A 15795-nucleotide genomic window follows, 5' to 3' on the forward strand; every position below is an offset into this window, starting at 1 on the left:
AAAATTAAAAAAAAAAAAAGTTAGCCTTCTTGGAGTGCAGTATGACTCATGGTAAGGACCAAACTGGCTCTGAAACCCAGTGTGAAGTTTCTTCACCTTTCTGAGACTGTTCGCTCAGCTAGTAAAACAGGAGCAAGAAGACCTACCTCAGACCTTCTAAGACGATTAACTGAAAGAACACTTAACCCTGAGTGCACCCTCCGCTTCACCAAGCATGGTGTGGCCAGGGCATCCTGAGAGAAGCTCCTAGCAGGCTCCCCACGCTGGTGAACTTCACACACAGGGAGAGATGCCGAAGACTCACCTTGATGGCCTGGAGCAAAGCCTCATTCTGATTCTGCTCCCTCTTTTCTTTCAGTTTTGCTTTCCTCACATCCCTCTGTTCAGTCCGCTGGAAATGAAGTTCAGATGCATGAGTGTCTCTAACCCCAGCCTGCTCCTGAATGGCTACCCTGGACCCTACCCACCCCAGCTCCTGTCAAGGATGTCAGTGCTCAATACAGCCAATACATGCTCACATAACACACACCACAGCATCAGACCTACTGTGGCAGAAACTAGTTCCTGTACCCAAGGGGTTCCCCGTCTACTGAGAGGTGCAGACAAGAAAAGTGTATCTAGTGTGGCTATGCGAGGGAGGGCAGTGAGACACAGGGAGTGGTGAGTGCACCTCTAACGTGGGCTTAGACAGACCAGGATGCATCTCCAAACAACAGTGGACACTGGGGCAGAAAAATACCACTTCTCTATGCGGCTGGAGAACCCTGGGCAAGAATGTATCAGAGGTTCTGCCTTCTACACAACGATGATCCATGAGAGGAAATAAGTACCTTTTACTCAATCTGGCAAAAACAATGTGCCCAACACCAGCTGATCCTGGTTTCACCCTCACATTTGTTTCACAGCAATTTGCCAATATTTTCTGCAAAGAAGACTGCAAATATTTAAGGATTCATAGACCATGTGCCGTCTGGTTTTGTTTATAAACCTTTAGAGAATATAAAAAGCATGCTTTGCTACAGGCTGGATTTGGTCTGGGCATCAGTTTGTTAACTCCTACTCTAAAATAAAGCACAAACCATCACTCCCCTTTTCCACAAAATTAACGTATGTCTTCACTGTCTTGTGAACAAAAACCCACCCTTTGAGGGAGAGTATGGCTGGTCAATTTTGGCCTCTCCTTCTCCAATCCCTTCTGGCATCAGCTGATGGTGTCAGTTTGATGACACTCTCAAAGGTGCCCCCCCCCCGACACCACCAGGACCACACACCAATCTTGTCACGAGCATGTTCTGTGAAATAACATCTCTTAGCTAAATATCAATTAGCATTAACTGCTAGATCCCAATGCTGGTGGTATGCAACAAAACAACAAAAAAAACCCACAATCTTCCAAAATGGCAGCGCCACTTTGTATCCCCTGGCAATGTGGAAAGGTCTCGTCCCCCTCATCCTCTCCAGTATTTGTCTTGCGAGTCTTTTCCAATGCTAGCCATTCTGGGGGCTTTAACTTGCATTTCCCTGATGATGAGCTATGCTGGGCATATTGGCATGTGCTCATTGGAAACCTTTTGAGACATGTCTCTACCATTCACCCTGGTTTTACATTGTGGAGTTTTTTCTTTTTGTATGGCAGGGAACCCTTGAGCCTCTGTGCACAACCCTCCATAGATCCTAGCACTGCACATTCGCTCACTGGATAGCTTCACTTCTAGTTTCCTTATCCATGCCTTTTGTGAAGCAAAAGTTTTTTTTTATTATTATAACTAAGTCCCACTTAATAATTTTATCATTTTTGATGGATAGTTTATACCTTCATTGAAGTAGAACTCATGCAATGTAAAATTATTACCTGCTATAATGTACATCATTCAATGACCTTCAGCATGCTTACTGTATGGTGTGGCCATCAGTACATCTAGCTCTGCATTTCTGATACCCTGAAAAGGAACTTCCATCTTTCTGTTTCACCCTCAGCTCCCAGCCTATCCTCTCCTGGCCCCTGCTACTGCTAGGCTGCCTTCCACCTCCTCAATTTACCTACTCTAGATGTTTCACATAATGCAATCACACTATATGTGACCCTTTGTGTCTGGCTTCTTTCATTTAGCTTAGTTGAGGTTTATTCACATTGTATAGCAACAATCAATCCCTTTCATGACTAATACTCCCTTGTATGACTAGACCAGTTACTTACCCATTCATGCAAGTGTACATGTATAGACATAGACATATATACTTTTTTCATTTCATACATTTTTAATTTAATCTTCATTTTAAGGGGGCTTGGAAGGTAGCTCAGTGGTAGTGTGCTTGCCTCACATGCCTAAGGCCCTGGGTTCGATTCCTCAGTACCACATAAACAGAAAAAGCTGGAAGTAGCACAGTGACTCAAGTGGTAGAGCACTATCCTTGAGCTGAAGAACTCAGGGACAGTGCCCAGGCCCAGAGTTCAAGCCCCATCACCAACACAAGAAAAAAAAAAAAAAAACCACCAAAAACAAAAAACAAAACCCCACAACTCTGAGGGATATATTGTGTTCTTCGCTTTCAAAAATGGAACCAAGCTTCAAAAATATCAGGAACTTGTCCAAGGCTATTCATACTTTAAGCATTGGCAAAAGTAGTGTTCAAGGCTAGCTGCAGAGGGTCATGCCTATAACCTAACAACTTGGACAGGTACAGCTACAGCTTCATGGCAGAGAACACAGGCTTTGAAATCACAAACCTGGTCTGGGAATCTAGTTGTCATTTACCTAGTAGACCTTGGACAAAGGACAGTATGTCTCTGAGAAACAGAAACAGAGAGCAGAATCTGCCTGGGCCATTCATCAACCTAGTCACAAGACCAAATTGTGGTGTGAGGCTGTTCCAAGGCAAAAGTAAGGTTCTAATTTTTAAAAAAAGTAAAGAGTAAAAAAGGGCTGGGAGCATGGCTCAAGTGGCAAAGCAATTTCCTAGCAAGGAAGAGGCCTTGAATTCAAACCCTAGTGACACATGCACCCAGGCACACATGTGCACACTGTTAAAATATCCCCTAGGACTCTTGTATATTATTATCCCCCAATATCACTGAGCCAAGGAGACTGCTCAGTCAAGAGCCCTAGCCCCGGCCTCACTTCTCTCAGAAAACCTCTGTCTGCCTGCCAGTCTCCATGTATACCTTGCTCTTGGCAGGGCAAGGTCAGATACCAGTACTGTATCTTATACCACAGAGACCATATATTCTTTTTGTTGTTGTTGTTGTTGGTTGTGGGGCCTGAACTCGGCCTGGGCACTGTCCCTCAGCTCTTCAGCTCAAAGCTAGCACTTTAGCACTTGAGTCACAGCACCACTTCCGGCTTTTTCTGCTTATGTAGTGCTGAGGAATTGAACCCAGGGCCTCAAGCATGCAAGGCAAGCACTCTACCACTGAGCCACCTTTCCAGCCCCACGAGACCATATATTCTTGCTCACCTTTACTTACTTGTTTGCTTATGTGTGTTCTTCAAGGGTAAAGACTGATTTTTTTTTTGGGGGGGGGGGGGGGGTTGGTTATTGTGCTAGGGACTAAACTCAGGGCCTCATGTATAAAAAACATACACTGTGCCATTCAACCATAACCCCAGTGGCTAGGAAAAACTCTACAATGACCAAAAAGACACCACCTGGGTAATACTAACTAGCAAATGTCAACTATCTGTTGTCACTCACCCTCAACTTGTCTGCTTTAGACCTCATCTCTATAAGTTTCTTCTCCTTGGCATCTATTTGCAGTCCTTCATCACACCAGCTCACAGCCTCAGCAAAGTGTTTCAATTCCAGATGGCACAGGGCACCTGCAGAAACCATAGCCTTTGTGTCTAGGAGTAATGAGAAAATCCACTGGCCCCCACAGCCACCAGCCACCCCTGAAGGGGAACAGGCTGTCATCCCCCGTTCTTCAGTTCCCACACAGGAAAAATACATTTTATATCTTAGATCAGAAATATCCTATTTCTAGTGCCCATTCAGCTCAAAACTCTTGTAAGTCTCCCAAGTGTTAAGAACTCTATAAGTAAAGAATTCTTGGGGTCAGAGGCATGGCTCAGTTGGTAGAGCACTAGCCAATGAGTAAAAACAGGTACCAAGTTCAAGTCCTGGTCTTAGACAAAGACAAAACAAAAAAACAAAATGCTACAGCTTCATGGCAGAGAATACAGGCTTTGAAATCACAAACCTGGGCTGGGAATCTGGCTGTCGTTTACCCACTTGGACAAAGGACAGCACCTCTCTGAGCTTCAGACAGAAACAGAGAGAAAAGAATCTGCCTGGGCCATTCATCAACCTAGTCACAAGACCAAAGACTAAAGACATTAGGTACCTGCTAATTTTGTTCTTTATGGCTATCCATGTAATCAATCTCTCTTTCTGCCCCAATCCCATGCATACTAGGCTTTTCTAAGTGTTAAATGGTAAAGGCAATGTGTCACAGGAACCTAATACCCTCGTAGAGATGAGCAGACTGACAACAAGAGAGGTCATCTTGCCAAGGTCACATTAGAAAGTAAAACTGAGCCAGGCACTGGTGGCTCACACCTGCAATTCTAGCTACTCAGGAGGCTGAGATCTGAGGATCGTGGTTCAAAGCAAGCCTGGGATCTTATCTCCAATAAACCAACAGAAAACCGGAAGTGGTGCTGTGGCAGAGTGCTCTCCTTGAGCTGAAGAGCTGAGGGACAGCACCCAAGCACAGAGTTCAAGCCCCACAACCAACAACAACAACAAAAAGAAGGTGGTAAAACTGAGAACTGAATCAAGATTTCCAGGCTGAGGCTAACTCTACAAGACTACAGTATGTGCCAGTCTTTATCCAGAACTTTCTCTCCTCTAAGCTAAGGGGGTTGAACCTATTTGCCACTCCTTAGCCAATAGCATCCAAAGAGGCACAACTTGATAAGCATTCAGGCTGTTCCATGAGAATAAAGGGAGGACTGAGAAGTGATGAATAAAGCTTCAAAAGCAACTATGAGTTTCTCAAAGAAAAGGTGAAGTACAGAAGTAATAAAGGCATTATTACATAGAAAGGTCAGACTGTACGAGAACAAAACAGTTCAGGAAAACCTCAGCATCAGAGTTATCTGCAAAGGTCCTACAACTTTTCCTTTAATTAATATTAACATGGCATCTGAAGATTTTTGCCTTTCAATTAACGAATTTGAAAAGAAGTAATTAGAATATGACTTTTGGAACTGCTTTAATTAATTTTATTTTTTATTGATTTAGAATTAGGAGTTTCAATTTTCTACAACTTTTTAAGGCATACAGAGTTTGAGCTGAATGGGCACTACTCCTTGAGGAATCCTTTCAAAAGGAACAGGAACTCAATACCAAAAACAGGATGACCTCACTGCAGCATCCCAGCACTTCAGTATCAAGACTTAAGTGGTACTTTTTAGAGCGGTGATAGCAATGACAGTGCTAGTCATGGTGTAGTTTTATAGGACTTACCTCTTATTATGGCTTTGAGGTGGCTGGGTTTTAGCTTCCTGGCAGCTGTCACATCACTAAGAGCAGAACGAAAATTACCTAATAAAAGCCATCGAGAAAAAGATACCAAGTTTTGAGACAGAACATTCAGGATATTTCTGATCTAAGATATAAAAATATTCTTCTTGGGGCTAGGAAGGTGGCTCAGTGGTAGAGTGCTTGCTGCGCATGCATGAGGCCCTCAGTACCACATAAGGCCCTCAGTACCACATAAACACAGTGGCACTATGGCTCAGGTGGTAGAGCGCTAGCCTTGAGCTGAAGAGCTAAAGGAACAGCACCCAGGCCAGAGTTCAAGCCTCCGACTGACAAAACAAAAAACAACTTTTCTTGTGTGGGAGCTGAATAACAGGGGGTGACAGCCTGTTTCCCTTCAGGGGTGGCTGGTGGATGTGGGGGGTCAGGTGGATTTGCTCATTACGCCTAGAAACAAAGGCTATGTATGGTTTCTGAAGGTGTCCTATACCATCTGGAATTGAAACAAAAACTTTCTAGTACAATATTAATCCTTCTAGCATCTTTGGCAGGATAAAAGGTCAAAACAATTTTTTTAAAAAAAGATTTTTTTGCTTGTTTTCTCTAAAGAAGAGAAGCATTCAAGGACTGGGGGTGTGGTTCAAGTGGCAGAGTGCTTGCCTAGAAAGTGTGAGGCATTGAATTCAAGCATTAGTACCACTCACAAATAAACAATTACAGAAGCATCTTGGTTTAAAACTTACAGGGCTGGGAAGGTGGCTCAGTGGTAGAGTGCTTGCCTTGCATGCATGAGGCCATGGGTTCAATTCTTCAGCACCACATAAGCAAAAAAGCCGGAAGTGGTGTTGTGGCTCAAGTGGTAGAGTGCTAGCCTTGAACTGAAGAGCTAAGGGACATTGCCCAGGCCCAGAGTTCAGGCCCCAACAACTGTCAAAAAAAAAAATCTAAAACAACTTACAGAGTGACTAAGTCACTCTTTTGGTCCAGTTAAAATTACACAATACCTGTTTCCCATCTTCCTATGTCTAGTTGAAAGATCAGAATACAATTATTCCAGGTTTCTGAACAGCCCCTCTTTCTCTGATATTCTTAAACCTCCCACTAGCCAGCACAATAGCCTTTTATCCTAAGTTAATTCTTTTTAAAGTACTTAATGAAATAAATTACCAAGATAGTACTGAGCTGCAGCCCGGTTTGTGTAAAGGACAGCATTCAAATCAGGATCTGCACATTTCTTCTTTAATCCTTCAGTGTATGAAATCACAGCTTTCTTATAGTCTTTTTCTTTAAAGTAGTCATTACCTTCATCTTTATAGGTCTTGGCTTGTTCTGCAAAAAAGAAGAAAAACATTTTCTACTTTTAAAAAGAGTTCTAGGGCTGAAAAGGTGGCTCAGTGGTAGAGTGCTTGCCTTGCATGCATGAAGCCCTGGGTTCGATTCCTCAGCACCACCTAAGCAGAAAAAGCCAGAAGTGGCACTGTGGCTCAAGTGGTAGAGCGCTAGCCTTGAGCTGAAAAACTGAGGGACAGCACCCAGGCCCAGAGTTCAGGCCCCACGACCGGACCCAAAAAAAAAACCACAAAAAAACCAGCAACAACAACAAAAAAAGATTTCTACTTTTTAAAAGATTCTAAATCATGTAATAACCTAATATATGATAAACAGAAGAGAAAAAGCAATAGAAAAAGGAAACACAAATCAAAGTTATGTTAAAAAATGGATATCAATATGGAGAAACATCATCAAACAAACAATGCTATGATCAATTCCAGTATCTCACAAGAAGCATGAAGGAAAGAATATATGCATCCGAGCTTTGAAGAACTTTGTTTTATAATTACTAAGAAAATAGGAGGAAATTATACTTCTGATTTTGCTTATATTTTCATGCTCTGGAGTGCAAATTTTCCTTGCCATAGTAAAAGCCTATGAAACTGTTCCATTTCAGCTTCAATTGCCAATCCACTGTAAGTTCACTCTCAGCCAGTATTTCAACAGCATTTGGTATAGCTATAGTAAGATATATGTGTGTATAAGTACATATGTGTATACATATATACACAAATATATATATATATTATGTGTATATACACAAACACACCTAAGTGTTGGCCCTTATTACATGTTTGTCCTGATTCTTTAGGATAATTTGGCTTCTCACTGGAGCCTGACCTTGGAGGGCAGGAACTGTGTGCAAACAGCTGTTATCTAAAGAAGTACATGTGAGCTTGGTGCTGGTGGCTCACACCGGTAATCCTAGCTAGCTACTCAGGAGATGGAGATCTGAGTATGGCGTTTGAAACTGGGCAGAAAAGTCCATAAGACTCTTATGACCAATAAACTACTCAGAAAAAGTCGGGAGTGGTGCTGTGACTCAAGTGGTACAAAGTTAGCCTTCAGCAAAAGCTCTCAGGGACAGACCAGGCCCTGAGTGCAAGCCGGCAAAAAAAGAAGAGGAGGAAGAGGAGGGGGAGGAGGAGGTGGAAGAGGAGGAGGAAGGAGAAAAAAAAGGATGTGTGGAATGATGCTGGGGGCGTGGCTCAAGTGGCAGAGCTTTGTGGAGTGAATTGGTGACAAGTTAGGGTCAGCTCACTACTTGCTATCAGTCAGAACTGTTCTCACACTTCACCACAACTCAGTGGAGACACAAATCAAATGCTAGTTATGTAATATACCTTCTGGAGATCGCTCCTCATCATGTATAATTGACTGGAGACAAGCCAAGTCAGGATTCTCTTTGGGATCAATTTCCGATGGTGCTTTCTTCATAAATAGGGGAATCTTGTCGAATTCCTGGATAAAATTTGGAGAAGAATGAAGTACATGAACGGATTTTCTGAGTAGATCCAATGCCATGACTCATTATCAGATCTCACCAATGTTAGGTCTGAATGGCCAGCTGTCCTTATCTTAATCATCATCTACACGTGCCTCAGTTTCCCTATTTTAAAACGAGAGCGCAGATATCCCCACACACGTGCGGAGTCCCCACGGTGGCCCACCTCCTCCCACTGGTCCTCGTGGAAGCCGCCGCGGTAAGGCTGACTCTGGAACTTCTCCAGGAAGGAGTCAAAGTCGTCCTCGGCGGCGGCGTCTGGCGGCGAGGGCTCCATGGCAGTTCGAAGTTCTCCAGCTGCGGTTCTAGGGACTATGCGCAGAGCTCGGAAACTCCTTCCGGCGGAGCGGTGTCCTTCCCTCAACCCTCCCCGCGCTACAGCCGGCACGCGCCTTGGGTTCCGTCTGCCTGGATGCCGGGCCTACCGGGGGCGTGGCCAGCCCAGGGGTGTGGCCGATCGGTGCACCTTGAGTTCCGCCGTCTCGTGGGGGCGTGGTCTTCTAGAGGGTGTGCCCTCACTACTCCTGGAGTTCCTCTGGCTTTGAAGCAAAGTTGACCTGTTCTCCCTCAACTCACAGGGATGCCTAGACCCGAGGTAATGTTCAGGAATATTCTTGGCAGTAAAAAGGGCTGTGCGATTGAAGCATCCCTGCTTTCTGCTCTTTGTAGAAAAGTACCAGAATCCCAAAGGCCTTGGACTACCATTAATTGGAGGATGATTGTGTGATCAATTTAATGAGTTCCTCAACCCCAGCAGAGGCTTTGAATATGTGCTTCTCGACTCATCTATCACCTCTATGCTCTTTCCCAAGGGAATCCCACTACATTTCTGGTACCCAAATGTATTCCACATCTCTAAGACTCCTCTTCAGAGTTCCTTCCCATGCAGCTATGTTCATCAATTCAGGCTGCTAAAACGAAATTCCAAAAACTTTTTGGCCTATAAGCCGCATTTACTTCTCACAAGTTTAGGGACTATAAAGTCCAAGATCAAGGCATGGACAGATTTGGTGTCTGGTGAGGGCCCACTTTATGGAGGCCATCTTTCCACTGTGTTCTCCCATGCAAAAGGGATGAGGAAACTGTCTGGAGTCTATTTATTCAGTGTATAATGGCAGCCATCAACCTGGTGGGTGCCACACAACCATGTTCCCCCAAATCCTTCAAGCTCATCATTTCCAAACTGGACTTGACTCCTGCCTCTCAGTCCTCATCTGATCCCCATCATGCTCCTGGTCTTGGCTTCACTCCTCAATGTGGGGGTCACCATTGGTTCAATCATTCACTCAGAAACATGGATGCCATCCTTAATACCTTGTTCTCCTCCCTCCTCTATTCTGAGAACCACTGTGTTCTAGAATCCCCCTTTCTGGTCTCCTATAGGACTGGCTGCCCTTCCATTGTGCCCTCTGTGGTCCATGCCACCATTTCCTTTTAGCAGTCTGGGTCCAGCTCTTGGCCATTCTGCCCACCCAGCCCTTTTGTTCTACTACAAAGTAGTAGTGGGTTCCCTTTCCTCCCCACTTTTGTACCTCTTCTCTTCATCTCTCCCTCTTAACCAATCATTCTAGTGTTTTCGTGTATCTTGTTTTTCAAAATGTAAGTTCTTTTGTGCATACATTGTGACATACTTTATCATGTAGGCCTGTGGTGCTATATGTACTACCACTGCCTCTAACTACACATAGGAGTCCATGGAGCACATTCATTCTCCAAGGATGAGTGTCTAGGCTTCCCTTCTCCTGGCACCACAGGGCATGTTACAATGGAAGTCCTCATACATTTCTCTTTATGGACCTTGGAAACTCCCACAAGTGCAGTTCCCAGGCCATGGATACACATAATATAGCTGAGTAGTGACAGGTTCATGCCCAGAATAGCTACAGTCTACTATCTCACCAGCAGTGCCTAGGGGTTCCTGTATCCCCGGAGGGGCAGCTTTCTAAAGCCAACATCTGTTCAAATCTCTCCACTGCCGAGCACCTCCCAATGCTTTCTCACTGCGCTCTAGATGAAGGCCACAGTGGCCTGGTCCTCTCTCCCTCCATTATAGGAATCTGATACTGGTCCTTGGTCCCACATACCTGGTCTGCTCCAGGTGACACCTTATGGTCACCTCCCATTTGGGAAGTATCTTTTTTAGGAAACCTTCGCTGACATCTCAACACCCCGCTGGCCTGTGGTGCTTCCTAGGGAACCTCCAGCCCCATGCCTCCCTGCTTTGCTGCTGGTATCTTTACGTGTCTCCAATACTTCTACTAGTCCAAAATTTCAACCTTGGCCATATGACAACTTCCTTGTGGAACTGTCCTGTGATTGTAGGGGGTTGAGCAGCATCCAGGGCCTCTGCCCACTAGATGCTGATCCCAACCCACTTTCAACTTAAAACAACCAGAAATGTCTCCAGACATTGTAAAATAGTCCGTAAGGGGCAAAAGTGCCCTAGGTGAGAACCTTCTGCCTCAGATCATGAAGTGTCCAGAGCCTGTACCTGCCTAGGTTAGAAGCTCTATAACTATTTGTAGAATCAGCTCTATAAAAATTCCTAGAATTAGAAAACATCACAGCACATAACCTAAGGCTAGGACTCAAAGCCCTGAGACATGATATCATGGGATGGAGGATTCTCCTCCTCTTTCTTCCCCCAAGGGAAACCCAAATCGCCACTTCTTTAGCTCCTGTGATAATGGGGGCAGAGGAAGCTGAGACCTCCAGTGGACTTACTGAGTGGCTTGTGACAAGCACCTCTCTGAACTTCACCTTCCCCATCTACCCATATTAGACATACTGCAACTGAGTCACCAACAGGCCATACCCCTCTCTCAGATTTGTCCTAGTATAACAGTAGGACATCTCCCATGAAGCACTCGGGATGGAGAGGGAAGCCATGTGGCATTTATGTGTCCATGTCTGTGCTTGGACAGCTTGAAGGTGGGGGCTGTGGCTGTGTGACATTACTGCTTCAAGGACATCTTCCAGGAGCCCAGGGCCTGCATGATCCAGGAGCGCCGCTGGTGGGAAGCGGGCAGGTTCTCGCAGCTGGGGTTCCAGCGGTGCGTGGTGGCCGGGTCACACACCCATGAGTCCCCGTGTGGAAGTGGCCAAGAATTCCTCCAGCAGCTGGACAGGATGTGTTCCTGGGCCTGGGCTGCATAGATGCATACTGATGCTTCTGGATCATGCCTCAAGTTTTCCACAGCTGGATCACAGGGAGAAGAAAGACTACTGGTTAAGACGAGGCCTCTAAGCTGGTCTCACCCCTTATCTTTCCTTCCCACCTCCTGGCCTTGGCTTGGATGCCCCCTGTGCAACATCTGCTCACCTCACTTTCCTCCAGCCCTCCGAACTGTTCCCAGCTTTCCAAGTGTGAATCAAAGCCTGCCTCCTCTAAGAAGCATTCCTGGATTGCCCCTGGTCTTCCTATATGCTCTTATCAGCTTTCCCAGTTACAAAATAAGCTTGTACCCTCTGAAGTCTAAACTATATATCCTGCACTAAGTGGTTTCTAGTCCTATCTTTAGGTCATTTTTTTCATGAAATAGTATGTTCCCTCAGGTAGGCTGTATGTTCTACTCTTTGGGAACCCCATGGGGCCCCATACAGCTCTCATCCTGGATAGTGAAGGGAAGACCCTTGCCTTGGCTGTGTCCCTGCCCCTCCTGCTGCTCAGTGTCTCACTGTCCCTAGAAATCTCACAGGCCCAGGGCATGACTTACTGGCTTTCACTTCATTCAGCCGATCTTCCGTCATTATGCTGTCCATGCAGGGGACCAGGGACCCTGAAGCATCATTCAAAAGGTAAGGGCACCCAGCTCCTCAGCATAATGCCATCCATCCCATCTGAGGCCCAGACTTCCTCAGAGAAGCCTCCCCGTCCACTCCAAAACCCACAAATGAAGACACAAAGGGGATCTCCATTCTTGGATACTCCCAGAGAGGTCCTGGGGGAGATAGTCCAGTAGTCAAAGATAGCACCAGATGGGGCAGGATCTAGACCACTGATTCTGACAGTGCTACCATAAGTTGGGCCTTAGCTTGCTTGTCTGAAATGCAGGGAGGTACTGTGTCCACTGCCCACTGCTCTACGATGAGTGAATGGCAGCAATATGCAGGACCCTGAGCACCTTGTGCACCTGTCAGTTGTGGCTGCCAAGGGCCCCAGAGGCACTGAGACTCCATATTCTGGGTCCAGGAACTCCTTCCCACCATCTCTCAGTCATGGCAAGCCCTGTTGCATGCTGCCTACAGCCTGGGCACCTGCCTGGCTCCCACAGTGTTCGCAGCTTCTCCAGTGCCCACACTACTTACTTACCTCTCAGAATGCCTTTTTCTCCCATCTTTCTGTTCTGGAAAGTCCTGTTGGTCCTTGCATGTACAGTCTATCCCAGACTAAGTTAGGTGACTGCCTCAGTTCCCAGAGTGTCTGTGAATCTTTACTGTCTGCATATGGTATCTTAGTTATGATTATGAATCTTAAATCCCACCAGATCAGATCTTAGCTCAGTTGGAGGAGGGTAAAGTGAATCCCTGATGTCCCTAAGATTATATACAGAATTATATGCATAAACATTTTTTAGGTGGCCCTGGGGTTTGAACTCAGGCATCATACTTGTGCAAACACTGTATACTGCTTGAGCCACAGACTCAACTCTCTTGTGTGTGTATGTTTTTTGTGTTTTGTGTTTTGTATCTGTGTGTGTATATGGTTTGTTTGTTTTTTGGTTGTGGGGCTTGTCCCTGTGCTCTTCAGCTGAAGGCGAGCGCTCTACCACTTGAGCCACAGAGCCAATTCCGGTATTCTGGTCATTTATTGGAGATAAGAGTCTCAAGACTTTCCTGCCCAGCCTTGCTTTTTTTTTTTTTTTTTGTCATTCATAGGCCTTGAACTCTGGGCTTGGGCACTGTCCCTACGCTCTTCAGCTCAAGGCGAGTGCTCTACTGCTTGAGCCACAGCACCACTTCTGGTTTTCTAGTGGTTTATTGGAGTCTCATGGAGTCTCATGGAGTTTCCTGCCCTGGCTGGCTTTGAACCATGATCCTCAGATCTCAGCCTCCTGAGTAGTTAGGATTACAGGCGTGAGCCACCGGCGCCTGGCCCAGGCTTGCTTTGAACCACAATTCTCATATTTCAGTCTCCTGAGCAGCTAGGATTACAGGCATGACGCCCAGCTTGTGTGTATGTTTTTAATGGCCAACCAAGGCTGGTCTTGAACTCTCAACTTTCCTGAGATTAGAGATATGTGCCACTATGTCCAGCTCATATATGCATTTTTCTATGAAAAGTATCCATAACCTTGAAGCAGAGTCTCCCAAAAGATCTGTGATTTAAAAGAGGTTAGAGTCAGATGCCTAGTAGCTACTCAAGAGGCTGAGATCTGAGGATTGCAGTTCGAAGCCAGCCCAGTCAGAGAAGTCCCCATGAGACACTTATCTCCAATTAACCAGTCAAAAACTGGAAGTGGCACTGTAGCTCAAAATGGTACAGTGCTTGCCTTGAGCAAAAAGAGCTCAGGGACAGTCTTGGCCCTGAGTTTAAGCCCCACAACTGGCAATAAACAAACAAATAGAAGCTAGAAAGCTCTGCACTGTATCAAGAACAGTTGTGGGCAGAGCTAGGCTCTGCTCAGCCTTAATTCCCCAGCACAAGTCCAGGTATGAGATGTTAAACACTATTTGATTGGAGAAAGCTTTAAAGAAATCGGCAGCTAGGAAACAGATGTCACTTCTTAAGAGACAGGGGGGCTCCGAATGTGGCTTAGTGATAGAGTGCTTGCCTAGCAAGCATGAAGCCCTGGGTTCAATTCCTCAGTACCACATAAACAGAAAAAGCCGGAGGTGGGCTATAGCTCAAGTGGTAGAGTGCTAGCCTTGAACAAAAGAATCTCAGGGACAGTGCCTAAGCCCTGAGTTCAAGCCTCAGGACTGACAGAGAAAGGAGAGGGGCCTTCTGAGCAGCATAACATTTATTAGACTAGTCACCTCATCACACCTCTGCCTAAACTCTCACTCCCAAACCCCTATCAGCACCACCCTCTGAAGGTTTCTCTTACCTAAGCATTATGCCTGACAAAGAGAAAGAGATCAATCGGTGTTTGTTGTGTAAGCCAACAGATGGCTGACTGGCTGAGTAGGTGAATGGATGGGTGGATGGATGGGGTTGATGGTTCAATGGGTGGGTAAATGGATGGTACAGATAGATGGATGAGTGGACAGGTGGGTAGAAGGATAGATGGTTAGATGATGAGTAGGTGAGTATGTGGGTGGATTGGAAGATGGATGGATTGATGGATAGATGGATGAATGGATACATGAGTGGGCAGCTTGTGAATGGATGAGCAGATTGATTGGTGGATAGATGGATGAGTAGATAAGTAGGCAGGTTTGTGGATAGATTGATAGATTGATGAGTGGATGAATAGGTAGATGGATGGATAGATAGATGAATGAATGGATACATGAGTGGGCAACTGGGTAAATGGATGGTAGATGGATTGATGGATGGATAGATGGATGAGTAGGCAGATATGTAAGTAGAGAGATTGGTGAGTGGATGCATAGGCAGATGGATGGATGGGTGGATGGATGGTGGATGGATGGATGATGATGAGTGAGATGGTACGATGAGATGGGTGGATGGATGAAAAAGAACAAAGGAACTGAGGGAAGACTATACAGAGGTAATAAGCTCCAAGCCTCTCTGTAGCAAGGTCTCCTGGTCCTTGGTTAAGGGAATGTGGTCTTGAGGGCAGATAAGCAGTGGTATGGTATGGCATGGTATAGCATGGTATGGTATGGTACAGTATGGTATGGTACAGTATGGTTTATAGAAGGAAGGCCACCTGGCACCCAATCAGAAGGAGATTCTGGGGGGAATTCTGAACAAAGGGATCTGCTATTTGTTTTTTCCCAAGAAAGGCAGAGGTTGGGATTGTGGACAATAAAAACAATGGAGGCAGCAGGGCGCCGGTGGCTCACGACACCTAGCTACTCAGGAGGCTGAGATCTGAGGATCACGGTTCAAAGCCAACCCAGGCAGGAAAGTCAGTGAGACTCTTATCTCCAATATACCACTTAGGAAGTGGTGCTGTGGCTCAAGTAATAGAGCACTAGCCTTGAGCTGAAGAGCTCAAGGGGACAGCGCCCAGGCCCAGAGTTCAGGCCCCATGACCAACAACAACAACAAAAAGAATGGAGGCAACTAACTGAACATCTCAACATGACAGGTCTTATCTTTCAAAAAAATTTTCTCATCCAGTCTGTGAAATGGGAGTTGATACCCATCTTATAGATGAAGAAACTGATGCTCGGAGGGAATAAATGAGAGAGAGAGAGAGAGAGAGAGAGAGAGAGAGAGGAGATCATGAGCTGAGATTCTACCCTCCTCTTCCTCCTGCTGCCTGGCTTCTGCTGCTATAGTCAGTAGGGGGTTTGCCCTAACACCCATGAGGCTTGGCCACATTCTTACTCCAGGGAAC

At 45.7% G+C, this 15795-nt stretch overlaps 2 protein-coding genes across 2 annotated transcripts in view; both read right to left on the minus strand.

Annotated features, from left to right (window-relative positions):
* Positions 1 to 8634, minus strand: part of Ttc4 (tetratricopeptide repeat domain 4) — an 18239-nt gene extending 9605 nt beyond the window's left edge. The window contains exons 1-6 of the mRNA XM_013022180.1: positions 8487 to 8634; positions 8160 to 8277; positions 6652 to 6813; positions 5470 to 5547; positions 3694 to 3818; positions 305 to 391 (exon numbers count right to left, since the gene is read on the minus strand). Coding sequence (XP_012877634.1) covers positions 305 to 391; positions 3694 to 3818; positions 5470 to 5547; positions 6652 to 6813; positions 8160 to 8277; positions 8487 to 8597 — 681 coding nt within the window. The 5' untranslated portion in view covers positions 8598 to 8634. The remainder of the gene's footprint in view (positions 1 to 304; positions 392 to 3693; positions 3819 to 5469; positions 5548 to 6651; positions 6814 to 8159; positions 8278 to 8486) is intronic.
* A 2561-nt stretch (positions 8635 to 11195) lies between these two features.
* Mroh7 (maestro heat-like repeat family member 7) overlaps positions 11196 to 15795 on the minus strand; it is a 38198-nt gene continuing 33598 nt past the window's right edge. Inside the window, exons 21-22 of the mRNA XM_013022251.1 lie at positions 12037 to 12099; positions 11196 to 11519 (exon numbers count right to left, since the gene is read on the minus strand). Coding sequence (XP_012877705.1) covers positions 11275 to 11519; positions 12037 to 12099 — 308 coding nt within the window. The 3' untranslated portion in view covers positions 11196 to 11274. The remainder of the gene's footprint in view (positions 11520 to 12036; positions 12100 to 15795) is intronic.

Source organism: Dipodomys ordii, unplaced genomic scaffold (genome assembly GCF_000151885.1).
Source record: "Dipodomys ordii isolate 6190 unplaced genomic scaffold, Dord_2.0 Scaffold61, whole genome shotgun sequence".
Lineage (NCBI taxonomy): Eukaryota > Metazoa > Chordata > Mammalia > Rodentia > Heteromyidae > Dipodomys > Dipodomys ordii.